At 40.7% G+C, this 10,599-nt stretch overlaps 2 protein-coding genes across 3 annotated transcripts; one reads left to right on the top strand and one right to left on the bottom strand.

Annotated features, from left to right (window-relative positions):
* Positions 1-1,490, bottom strand: med7 (mediator complex subunit 7). Of its 2 annotated transcripts, none has more exons than XM_019884149.1 (2): positions 1,394-1,490; positions 1-968 (listed from the first exon to the last, which is right to left on the bottom strand). In XM_019884149.1, the coding sequence occupies exon 2, from the start codon at positions 957-959 to the stop codon at positions 198-200; it is 762 nt and encodes a 253-aa protein (XP_019739708.1). In that variant the 5' UTR covers positions 960-968; positions 1,394-1,490; the 3' UTR covers positions 1-197. The 2 variants fall into 2 exon arrangements, with proteins under 2 accessions (XP_019739708.1, XP_019739706.1); XM_019884147.1 differs by lacking the exon at positions 1,394-1,490 and adding an exon at positions 1,247-1,378.
* A 156-nt stretch (positions 1,491-1,646) lies between these two features.
* On the top strand, positions 1,647-9,946 carry itk (IL2 inducible T cell kinase). The gene is made up of 17 exons (XM_019884146.1): positions 1,647-3,112; positions 3,256-3,360; positions 3,445-3,526; positions 3,617-3,742; positions 3,983-4,020; positions 4,694-4,845; positions 4,941-5,006; positions 5,182-5,236; positions 6,581-6,660; positions 6,767-6,909; positions 7,215-7,289; positions 8,110-8,278; positions 8,354-8,570; positions 8,687-8,751; positions 8,829-8,947; positions 9,156-9,313; positions 9,404-9,946. Exons 1-17 carry the CDS (start codon positions 2,975-2,977, stop codon positions 9,458-9,460), a joined length of 1,845 nt encoding a protein of 614 aa, XP_019739705.1. The 5' UTR covers positions 1,647-2,974; the 3' UTR covers positions 9,461-9,946.
* Positions 9,947-10,599: the final 653 nt, after the last annotated feature.

Here is a 10,599-nt window from a genome sequence, read left to right as displayed (position 1 = left end):
CTCTTTTAGCTGAAAATATCTTTATTAGATTAAAAAAAAAAATCTTTCAATTTTCAGTTCTGCACAGGTTGATCATTTGCCAAGGCAAGGATGGATGGATAATTGTCTTTCCTGAGGCCATAAAACAATAGTTACAACACTTTTAAATAAACTCAACTCAAACTTAAAACATCTGCAGTATAGAAAGTGAGAGAATACTACGCAATTTTGTCAATGATACTACACATGGCCGCATCTTTGTCCCACATTTTGTCCTTTTTTATGGTAGCTGTGATCTTGCTCTGGTGACCTGCCGCCATGCAGCTTGCTCCTGCTTCCTCCAAATCCATAGGCTCTGTTTTCAGCCTTGGAACCTGGCCAGAAGGCCCGACACCGCTCCCGGAAATCAGAGTTCGTGGTCCGTCACCAGCACTGTCAGTGCCCTCCAACTGCGGTAAGTCATCAGGCAGGGAGGCAAGGCACCCATGGATCAACTCCACAACCCGCTCCAGGTGCTTTTGGAACCTCTCTGCTGTATCTAGTCTCTGTCGTTTCTGAACCTCCATCATCACTCGCAAAGTCTCCCTGGCCTGATGTGGCCTATACTCATTTATCAGGTGGTGCATGTGAACAAACAGAAGTTTCAAGTCCTCCAGCTTTTCTTCTCGCTTTATACTGTCAGGGCTCTTGATGAGGATGTCGAGAAGGTCCAGAAAGTTCACCAGGATAGACATGTTAAGCTTCTTGAGCTCACGTTTGTGGTCAAATTGCACAGGGTGGAGCCGCTCGATGCCTTGGCTTTCCAGAGGCCGAATGATCAGGTCGTCACACTGGAACTGATTTCCAAACATCATGTAACTGTCTCTGATGGGTGGTGGTGGTTTGGGGGCAAACCCTTTGCTGACATTTTCGTCCGTGTACTCTTTGATGTACTGCATAGGTGGAGGAGGCAGGGCGCTAACCTGCTGTGGTTCACCCATGATGGTGCTCTGAAACAACATGAATGGCTGTCATTAACAGAGAAGCGGTACTGTCAAATCGTCATCAGTGCAACATAGCGTGGAAAGCAAGTTACGCCGAGCAAAGTTATCTTCGCTTCATATCATAAATCCAACCGCCAAACAGTTTGAACGTAACGAGTTACGCAAACGCAGCTAGCTTTTAGCAACCAGATTCACGCCAATGCTTAGGCATAACTATCTCTCGACTAAGAATAACTCACGAGACAGGGAGACAGAAATAATGAATCTACGATAGCTGTACTTGCCTCCTAGGCAGATCTTCGGGTCCAACAATTATGACTCTTTGATTGAGATTGAGCCGATAGGATCGAACAGATAGCACTTCAGCTACCTTGCGCTATCGCGGATATGACGAATGATTGTGTCCGGATTCCATTGGCTGAGAAACTCACGTGATTCTGTTTCGTCGTTTGGATTGGCCAGCCTGCTCGTTAGGTTCCGAAGCCCTCATTGGTTCCTGCTGTTGACACGTGATTGTAATTTTTGTTTGTTTCTTCCTTAAAAAAAAAAAAATAATAATAATAATAATAAACAAAAATAAAACGCCATACAAAATTATGGAGTGAATGGTGTACAGCAGTGGTCCCCAACCACAGGTCCGCCGACTAGAAACGGGCCATGGCCCATTTGGGACAAGGCCGCACAGAGACAGATACTGTATTCGAATTGCGAGCAAATCTACTCCATTAATAAACGTGGCGGAAATGTGCGCGACCCTAGCCAATCGGAATACCCCTTCTAACATTGGTTTGCAAATTGAAATAAACAGAATCCGCCCAAAAATGAAGAAGAAGCCGTAAACAGAAAGTAAGAGTAACAAATTGACCGAAAGCACAGCTAAACGCATCTAGCGGGCGGCCATGACTTGCGAAGATGAAGTTATTATTGACAAGAGAAGTTCCTCCCTTGGCGGTATCACCAGAGCGACATGGAGGAGGCAGCTGTTGTACGTTTTATGTCGTCAAAAACAAGCCAGTACAAGAAACCCGTTGAATCATTTGAACAAGTAGTACCCAAGCGGTAACCATGAAGATGAGAGCAAAGTTTCGACAGCCTGCCCACGGAAACACGAGCAATTTAGTCGCTAATAACTAGCCGGCAGCCACAGGATGAAAGCAACAATCGTGTTGTCTTTTGAGCAGTAACATACACAACTAGCAATGTTTACATTTTAAAGCGTAACTATTATTCCCGACTGGTCCATTTTTTTAGTTTATTGCGATGTGGTGCCACATGAATGGCAATACAGTATGTGAATGCACAGGTTAATTGTATCTTTTTTGCCATCTAGTGGAAGAGCATTTCATTGTTCTGCCTATCACCACAGGTGACTGGCATAGATAGATGAATAAAAAGGTATAATTTGTAGTAAGCAAACATTTCCAGACGAATGAAGTGAAGTTGGATCATTTTTTTCAGAGCACACCTGATGATATCCGGGAGCACAATGGCTGAGAATCATGGCACTACAGCATTGATAAAGAAGTTGTCGTAGCGTACCTGTGTTGCAAACTACTGTACTATAAGTTTATTTTATGCATATTTTTCAGTTAGTGTTCCTATTTCATCCATCCATTCATCTAACCATTCGTCCATCTATTTTCAACACCCCTTATCCTGAACAAGGTGGCCCCTATTTCAGTTACTTCAAATAGTGTGACAATGAAGACGTTTTACACACCAACACAACCACAAGCGGGACAACTCAGTGAGAGTGAACACAAAAAAAAAAGGTTTGAATTGAATATCATGCAATGATGACTTATTAAAGTATACTCAATGAAAGTGACGGTGTCTGTATGTGATGAATATGATTCTATGCAGTTGAAGTCCATGTGGGTATGTGCAGTCTGCATCTGTTGGAGTCAGGATGTGGTCTACTAAACTCAGCTACCGGAAACATCATGTTTTTTTTTTTTTTTTTTTGGTGACACAGTCTCACTCAGTGTTTGTGGATTGTTGTTGATGTTACCATGTCCTCGAGAGTGATTCTCAGTGGTACCATGATAAAAAAATCGCAGCAAAAAAAAAGAACATCTCCATGCAACTACAAGAGGAGACTTTTTGTGCTGGACACACAGGAATTGAAATATTCTGAGCATCGTCCTGGAGTAAGTATTCATACGGAGTAACTATTTTTTTGAAATGGTACTTCTGATCAGTTGAGTCATTCCAAGCTTTTGGGATGGCTTTCCGACATTTAACTGCAATTCCAGTCGTATTTTGAGAGAACGTAAAGCTATTTTTGTTTCAGAGAAAGCCAATACTGAAAGGTTCCATCAAGTTATGCAGTATTAAGTGTGTGGAGGCAGTCTTTACCGACCTCCCCATTCCGTGTGACTACAAGTACCCCTTCCAGGTGAGGTTCACATTTGTCAAATCATCACTTAAACAGCAGAATTCATGAAAAACCAACCCGATTCTCAAACGCAAACATCTGCAGGTGTTTCACGGCAACCATTTCCTCTACATTTTTGCCCCAGACAATGATTGTCGTCTGAGGTGGGTGCAAGCTCTGAAAGAAGGTGAGCAAGTTTCAAACCGGATTTTCAGGCTTTTAGGCAATGCAAATCACATTGACCTCATTCAGTGTCTTTTATTGGTTACTGATATAGAGACAAGGAATAACAATTTGGTCGAAAAATACCACCCACAATTTTGGATGGATGGAAATTGGAAATGCTGTCAGCAGTCAGGGAAACTGGCAATGGGCTGTCATGTATATGATCCAATGGGTTACGGTTAGTATGAGCCTTTTCTTTTGTCCTGGAGTTAAGGTCTAATATACAGTTTGTAAGGTGTTCTGTTATGACTGACTTGAAGTTTAAAATTAATTTACAATGCAAAGTTTTGCCACGACCTTGGAACCATCTAAATGCTGTTAAGGTTTTAACATTTAATTAATAAACATCTGGTGTTTGCAAAGCCTCCTACAACTTGTTATGCAACAAGTAAATGTCATGTTTTGGATTTTTCCACAGCTTCTAAAAAACCACTTCCTGACATCCCAGTTTCAGAGGTAACCGTTTCTCACAAATTCAGTTTATACCAAATGCTGTTTTTGATGTTTGATATTTTTGAACGGTGCAAAAAAACATGACAACCACACAAAAATTCATCTTTTGTTTTATCTTTGCATCTTTCGTTGGTCCTTGAGTTGTATTTGTACTGGTGACCTGCTCACTACTTTGATTTGTTTTTGTCAACGGTTGTTGACCTCCATTGATCTAACACCTATGTCATGACTTGTAGAGTACCGACTTTACAGGTGTCAAACTTAAGGCCCCGGGCCAGATCCGGCCTGCCATATCATTTTATGTTGTCCGCGAAAGCAAATATATCTGTCACCCTGCATGATTCTTGCTAAAATCCATACTGAAATGTCAACCTGTCATGTGTAATGACTGACGATGAGATTTTGCAATAATTTTGTTACCCTCTTTCCACTCACTTGAACAATATTTGAACAAACTATTCTAGTTGACTGATTTCAAAACTCCTCCATCCATTAATTCGTTGTGTACAATGAATCATGCGATAAGACGATGAAACATTTTTTGTGGTTTCGCCATCATAACGGCACTCTGAGGGAAGATGTAACTCCAAAGTGGCAGGCGACAAAAATGATTTTGATAGCCCCCGGCCGAAATGAAGCTCTAAATACCCTTGTGTCACCATTTTTTTTTCATTAGGTAGAAATGCACGACACAGTGCATCGCATGGTTATTGCTTTGCAGAACTACACACCATTTGGAGACAGAGAATTGGCGCTTCACAAAGACAAGGAGTACACCCTGACAGACAGCTCCCATCCCGTCTGGTGGAATGTTCGAGATGAAAGCGGGTAAACACAACTATTCCCATCTCATTGTGCCATTGAGCTCATGGTGAAAATGATTTCAACTGTAAAAAGAACCCTTTCCTTTCCTGTCATCGCAGGAACGACGGGTTTGTCCCAAGGACACACGTAGCTGAAATATCAGGGAGCAACTTTGAGAGATTTGAGTAAGTTAGCTTTTTAATCCGGCAAGTGTTGCAGGTTATCCATGTTTGTTTGTTCATCTTAGTCTGTGCATATCAATTGCTTACTGTATTGCAGGCGTGTGTTTTTGGACTATGTTAATGTATTTTATTGTATACATATGGGAACTTGTTTTTCCTCATTTGTTTCCCCTCAAAGATGGTATCACAAGAACATTGCCAGAAGGGAAGCAGAGGATTTGTTGATCAAAGAGGTAAAAGCATCAGCAATTGCATTTATTTATTTTGGCCTGGCATGGTCCTGAGTGGTTCACATGTCTGCCTCACATTTGAGAGGTTCTGGTTTCGATTCTCAGCTGTGGCTCGACTGTGTGGAGTTTCCATGTTCCCCCTGTGCATACATGGGGTTTTCTTCAGTTATTCCATCTTTCTCTTGCATGACAAAAAACATCCACGATAGGTTTGTTATAGATGCTAAAATGTTTTGTTGCGACAAACTAAATAGCAGACTAAATAGCAACTAAATAACAAAGAGGGCTCGGCTGTCCAGAAGTGAAACATTAGCTCTTGGCTTTGGAGCGCCACTGCCAGCGGACATGATGGCTAGGACTACAGTAGCTCGGAAATACAACGGCCGTTCTGGAAGCTTAACATATTTTCTCCAAATTCCTGATGGCCACCCCACCTCTGTTTGGCTGGAGTTCACCTTTAATGTGATTAAAATCCAAAATATTGTGCCGATCGCTTTTATAGTTTCACAAGTTGAAGTGGACATGAGTAGAGCTGTGCATATGAATTTCATAAAGTGATCTCATTCAGCATCATAAATGACGTTATTGAAGAAGGATCGTCATGTTTCGTCTACCTCCTCCACCCTTGCTCCATCTCCTCGTCTCTTTTTTGGGATCTCTGGTGGGAGGCTTTAATATGCAAACAGAGGAATGAGGACCTAGAACAGTGCAAATTAAGAAATAAGATGAGCCTTCTCATATCCCTCCATTTTTTTTGGGGCTGAAAACGTGACCTGGCATAAGAAAGCAAGCATGTGCCATTTTATTAAAGGAAATTAAAAAAAAAATAGTAATGCACAGTCAAATGTATAACTTTCAACTATAAATTTAAGCTGATTTCCCATCTGGAAATAGTAATGCGTTAGTTTATTCGTTACCGAAAAACAAGGTCACGCTAAAGGAAGGCAAAAAAGTCACACATCACTGCACATAAATAAATACTTTGGAAATTATTATCAGGTTATTGCTGTAAACTCTGGTTAAATTTGGCTCCGATACCTTCAACAAGTGTTGCATGGGCAAAATGAATCTGCACCGTGAGAATTTGACATGCCAATGCATGAGACCTTCATAACCATAGAGATAAATTTCCTGCTGTAAAGTTTCGGCAGCATGAAAATGTACCTTTCATTTGCTAATTGCTGCTTCAGACTGACTGTGAGGCAAAGATTGGTATGGCAATGCCAACTCACAATGTTTGCAACAAAATATTGCATAGGCCTGAATGATATCATTTTAATTTGTGTAGGCCTGAAAGATATCATTTTAATTTGTGTGTGTGTGTGTGTGTGTGTGTTAAATATTTAGGGAAAAGAAGGTGCATTCATGGTTCGAAACTCAAGACAGACAGGCGTCTACACAGTGTCAGTATTCACCAAAGCGCCGGGGTAATTTCAGCTTTACTGTAAATCAGCCTAATCATCATGATGACACAGTTGCACTGTAATACTGTTTGCCTACATGCAACGGATCTCTTCAACATCTCACCCATAGATCAAACGGCGAGAAACAACCATGTGTGAAACATTACCAAATCAGGCGGACAGAAACAGAAGAGTCTTCCTTTTACTTGGCCGAGAAGTATCTGTTTCGCACTATTCCAGAGCTGATCCGTTACCACCAACACAATGCTGCGGGTAAATCTGCGGCTCTCTTTATTTTTCAATAGCTACTGTCTTAAAATGAATGAGTGATGCAGAAAGGGGAATGCTACAGTTTCAAGCCTTCAAGCAAATCAAATTGTTTTCTAAGAACCAGTGTGTGTGTGTGTGCGTGTGTGTGTGTGTGTGTGTGGGTGTGTGTGTGTGTGTGTGTGGGTGTGTGTGTGTGTGTGTGTGGGTGTGTGTGTGTGTGTGTGTGGGTGTGTGTGTGTGTGTGTGTGGGTGTGTGTGTGTGTGTGTGTGGGTGTGTGTGTGTGTGTGTGTGTGTGTGTACCTCGAAGGTCTGATAACACGTCTCAGACACCCGATCACTCAAACAGGCGGCTACTCCCAGGAAATTGATGGTCCATCCAAAGGTAATTCGGTACCGTATGGCTGTGCAGCCTCTAGTTGGGTCATGGTGATGTAGTCACTGATGCAGCGGTATGGAAAACGCTCACTGGCTCAAGGACTACACTTAAATACACATTTTGCTTTTGAATATTCTATGAGGCTACGTTATACCACACAGAATAATAATTTTCGATACATTATTTATATTCAAGCCACTGAGTGCATTAATGTTAACTGCTGGAAATAGTTGAACATCTCACAATATTTGAATTACTTTTTATGATGCGGAGCAGTTCTCCACTACACATGACAACCACCATAATGATCTAATCACTTACATCTTTCTTAGGCCAGGATGTTTGAAACAGATGTTCTTGAATCATGTGGGCGTACCTAATTGTACGATTGGTTAGTACTTGAGAAAGAGAACTATGGTTCAGAGAATGACACTGCATGGGCGGGTTGTCAAAGAGGCCATTGACTGCATGTGACGCCGTATCTGCAAAGTGACGAGGCTTGTTATTTTAAATCACTTGCCAATTGTGCAATGTCTAAATGGGTCGATTGTCCACAGATGTCTGTGAAAACATGATGAACCCTATAGATTTTATTTGGTTTAAAATGACTGACAAACTTAAGATAAATTGTCAGATTTCATTTGATCAAATCTTTTATCAGTATTTTTGGGGGCAAAAAATAAAAATAAAGTGCAGGGAATCCTCACCTTTCAACCAGATTTGCTCACATCTAATAAGCAAATTGCTTTGCGGACACTTTTCTCGTGTAGCAATGTGTTTCATTAGAATGTGGTCTACACTTTCTTTACACCTCTATACTCAACAGATGAGTGGGAGGTGGACCCCGAAGAACTCACCTTTGGTCAAGAGTTAGGCAGTGGACAGTTTGGGATGGTGCTGTGGGGACAATGGAGGGAGAAGAGGGTGGCACTGAAAATCATAAGAGAAGATTGCATGTCGGATGAGGAATTTAAAGAAGAGGCAAGGATCATGATGTAAGTGAACACCTTGATTCATTATCTTTTATAATAATCAACTGAGCCAATGTACAATTGTGTCTGTTTCATTAGGAGATTATACCACTCAAAGCTAGTTCAGCTCTATGGTGTATGCACCCAGCGTTCTCCGATGTGTTTGGTGTTGGAGTTCATGGAGAATGGCTGTCTATCAGACTACCTGCGAGCCCAAAAAGGGCGTTTATCCCAGGACACAATGTTGGCGATGTGTCTGGATGTCGCTGAAGGGATGGCCTACCTGGAGATGTCTAACTTCATCCACAGAGATCTGGTTAAAAAAATAAAATAAAATAAAATAATAATAATAATATTAATAATAGTTGAAAAAAATATGTTTGTCACTGGTTTGAGTTGACTTTTCATTCTATGTCACTTTTTCAATTTTAGGCTGCCAGGAACTGCCTAGTTTCAAAGAACAACGTGGTTAAATTGTCTGATTTTGGCATGACCAGGTATTTCACATCTTCTCTCCTATCATGGCAACGTTGTAGCTGTATCTCACTGGTCACTGCTACTTTGTGTGCTTTAGATATGTTCTTGATGACCAGTACACAAGTTCTTTGTGCTCCAAGTTTCCCGTCAAGTGGTCGTCACCAGAGGTTATCAAATACTGCAAGTTCAGCAGCAAATCTGATGTCTGGTCTTTTGGTAGGATTCAGTTCTGCATGAGTTTATTGACTTCAGATTGTTAAATCAACATATTTGTTCATTTTAATGTAAAGGAAGGAGAGCGAAATTACCAGATTTTTCATCGAGAGCACCAATTTATGCAATGTGTCAGAGCATAGCTTTTCAAAGTTTCATGATTGTTTGGTTTACCAACTGATATGAATGTCTATTGTCATCACACCTTCAGGTGTTCTCATGTGGGAAGTCTACACTGAGGGCCGGCTTCCTTATGAGAACCAATCCAATGCTCAAGTAGTAGAGTCCCTGAATGCTGGCATGAGGCTGCTTAAGCCACGACTGGCACCAGAGGCTGTATATCTGCTTATGGAGTGGTGCTGGAAAGAGGTGGGAGAAAGAATTTGATGTATATTGTCGAACAAAAAACACACAAATAACAGTTGTGCATTGACTTTTCATCCATGTCTTCATTCCTAGAAACCAGTGGATCGTCCATCCTTCGCATTGCTGTTGCATGAGCTTTCCTTATTTTAAGGCTGTTGAACCAACATATGAGTAGTGGATGCTAAACATTAAGCAAAGTTATATTTATTCAATTTTTTTGTATCAGTGGCTAACGTTTGACATGTTCTTATATATTGTACAATAAATTCATGCTTCTCACACATGCCTTAGTCACCCCATTTGCACTTTAACCATTTCATTGCCCTGTATCCATTCACATGCTTTGTATTTACATAGCTACATTGTACATCTAAAGCAACACACAACTCAAATTTAATTTTCCTTCATTCTGTTGAGCAGTGTGTATGAATTTTAGAAGTTCAAGGTGTTTCCCGCCTACTGCCCGAAGACAGCTGGGAAAGCACGCCCGCGACCCTTGTGAGGATAAGCGGATTAGAGAATGGATGGATGGATGGATGGAACTTCTCATATTTCTCTAGGTTATGTAATATTATAAGTGTATTTGCGGCTCCAATGCAATGGTCACAAAAGATCAGAATAAACTATGTTACACAATCTGGCAATCATTATGACTACATTATTTATTAAGTAAAGAGGCAACTGGTCCACTATGAATGTTTTGTATGTCAAAAAAGTATTGTAAATGAAAACCAAAATCTGTACTGACAGTCCAAATACTTTTTTTACCGCACATTACATTTTTTCTGGTATTGGTACTTGACTGTAGCATATAGTATTCTGCTGACTTACTTTCTTATTTATTTTAAAAACAGATATCTGTACTTTCTACTCCCTACTTTAACAGGCAGGTTATTTTTTAACATCTACAAATGATGACATGATGTAAAAAGAAAAACAGATGTAAAGTCAACTGTGGTTGAGATATTGATGTAATTGAGATCTTGGGAGTGGAGTAAACATGGAGAAAATAGGGACCAATAATGCTGATTGCACAACAGGTTTGGAGGAACAAGATGTTTTCTTGAAACACACACACACACACACGCACGCACGCACGCACGCACGCAACCACACACACACACACACACACACACACACACACACACACAAACTGTATAGCATTTTAATAATTAAATGTTCGATTTAGTGTATAGTGCTTGAATTGCCGTTAGTAGAAGAGAAGAGAGATGGTAGTAGTTACTTGTGTATAAAATAAAAAAGAGACAATGTATACTTCCGGAGATAAA

This window comes from Hippocampus comes, unplaced genomic scaffold (genome assembly GCF_001891065.2).
Source record: "Hippocampus comes isolate QL1 unplaced genomic scaffold, H_comes_QL1_v1.1 scaffold156, whole genome shotgun sequence".
In the NCBI taxonomy this organism is placed as follows: Eukaryota; Metazoa; Chordata; class Actinopteri; order Syngnathiformes; family Syngnathidae; genus Hippocampus; species Hippocampus comes.
The sequence above is the reverse complement of the archived record's forward strand: the minus strand, read 5'-3'. Positions and strand labels throughout refer to the sequence as shown.

What these genes read in the sequence shown, in the direction of transcription:
- med7 (XM_019884149.1), bottom strand. Translation starts at nt 959, where the DNA reads ATGGGTGAACCACAGCAGGTTAGCGCCCTGCCTCCTCCACCTATGCAG.
- itk (XM_019884146.1), top strand. Translation starts at nt 2,975, where the DNA reads ATGTCCTCGAGAGTGATTCTCAGTGGTACCATGATAAAAAAATCGCAG. An exon ending in AGCAACTTTGAGAGATTTGA is followed by an intron (nt 5,007 to 5,181) that starts GTAAGTTAGCTT and finishes TTCCCCTCAAAG; the next exon opens with ATGGTATCACAAGAACATTG. An exon ending in TCTGATTTTGGCATGACCAG is followed by an intron (nt 8,752 to 8,828) that starts GTATTTCACATC and finishes TGTGTGCTTTAG; the next exon opens with ATATGTTCTTGATGACCAGT.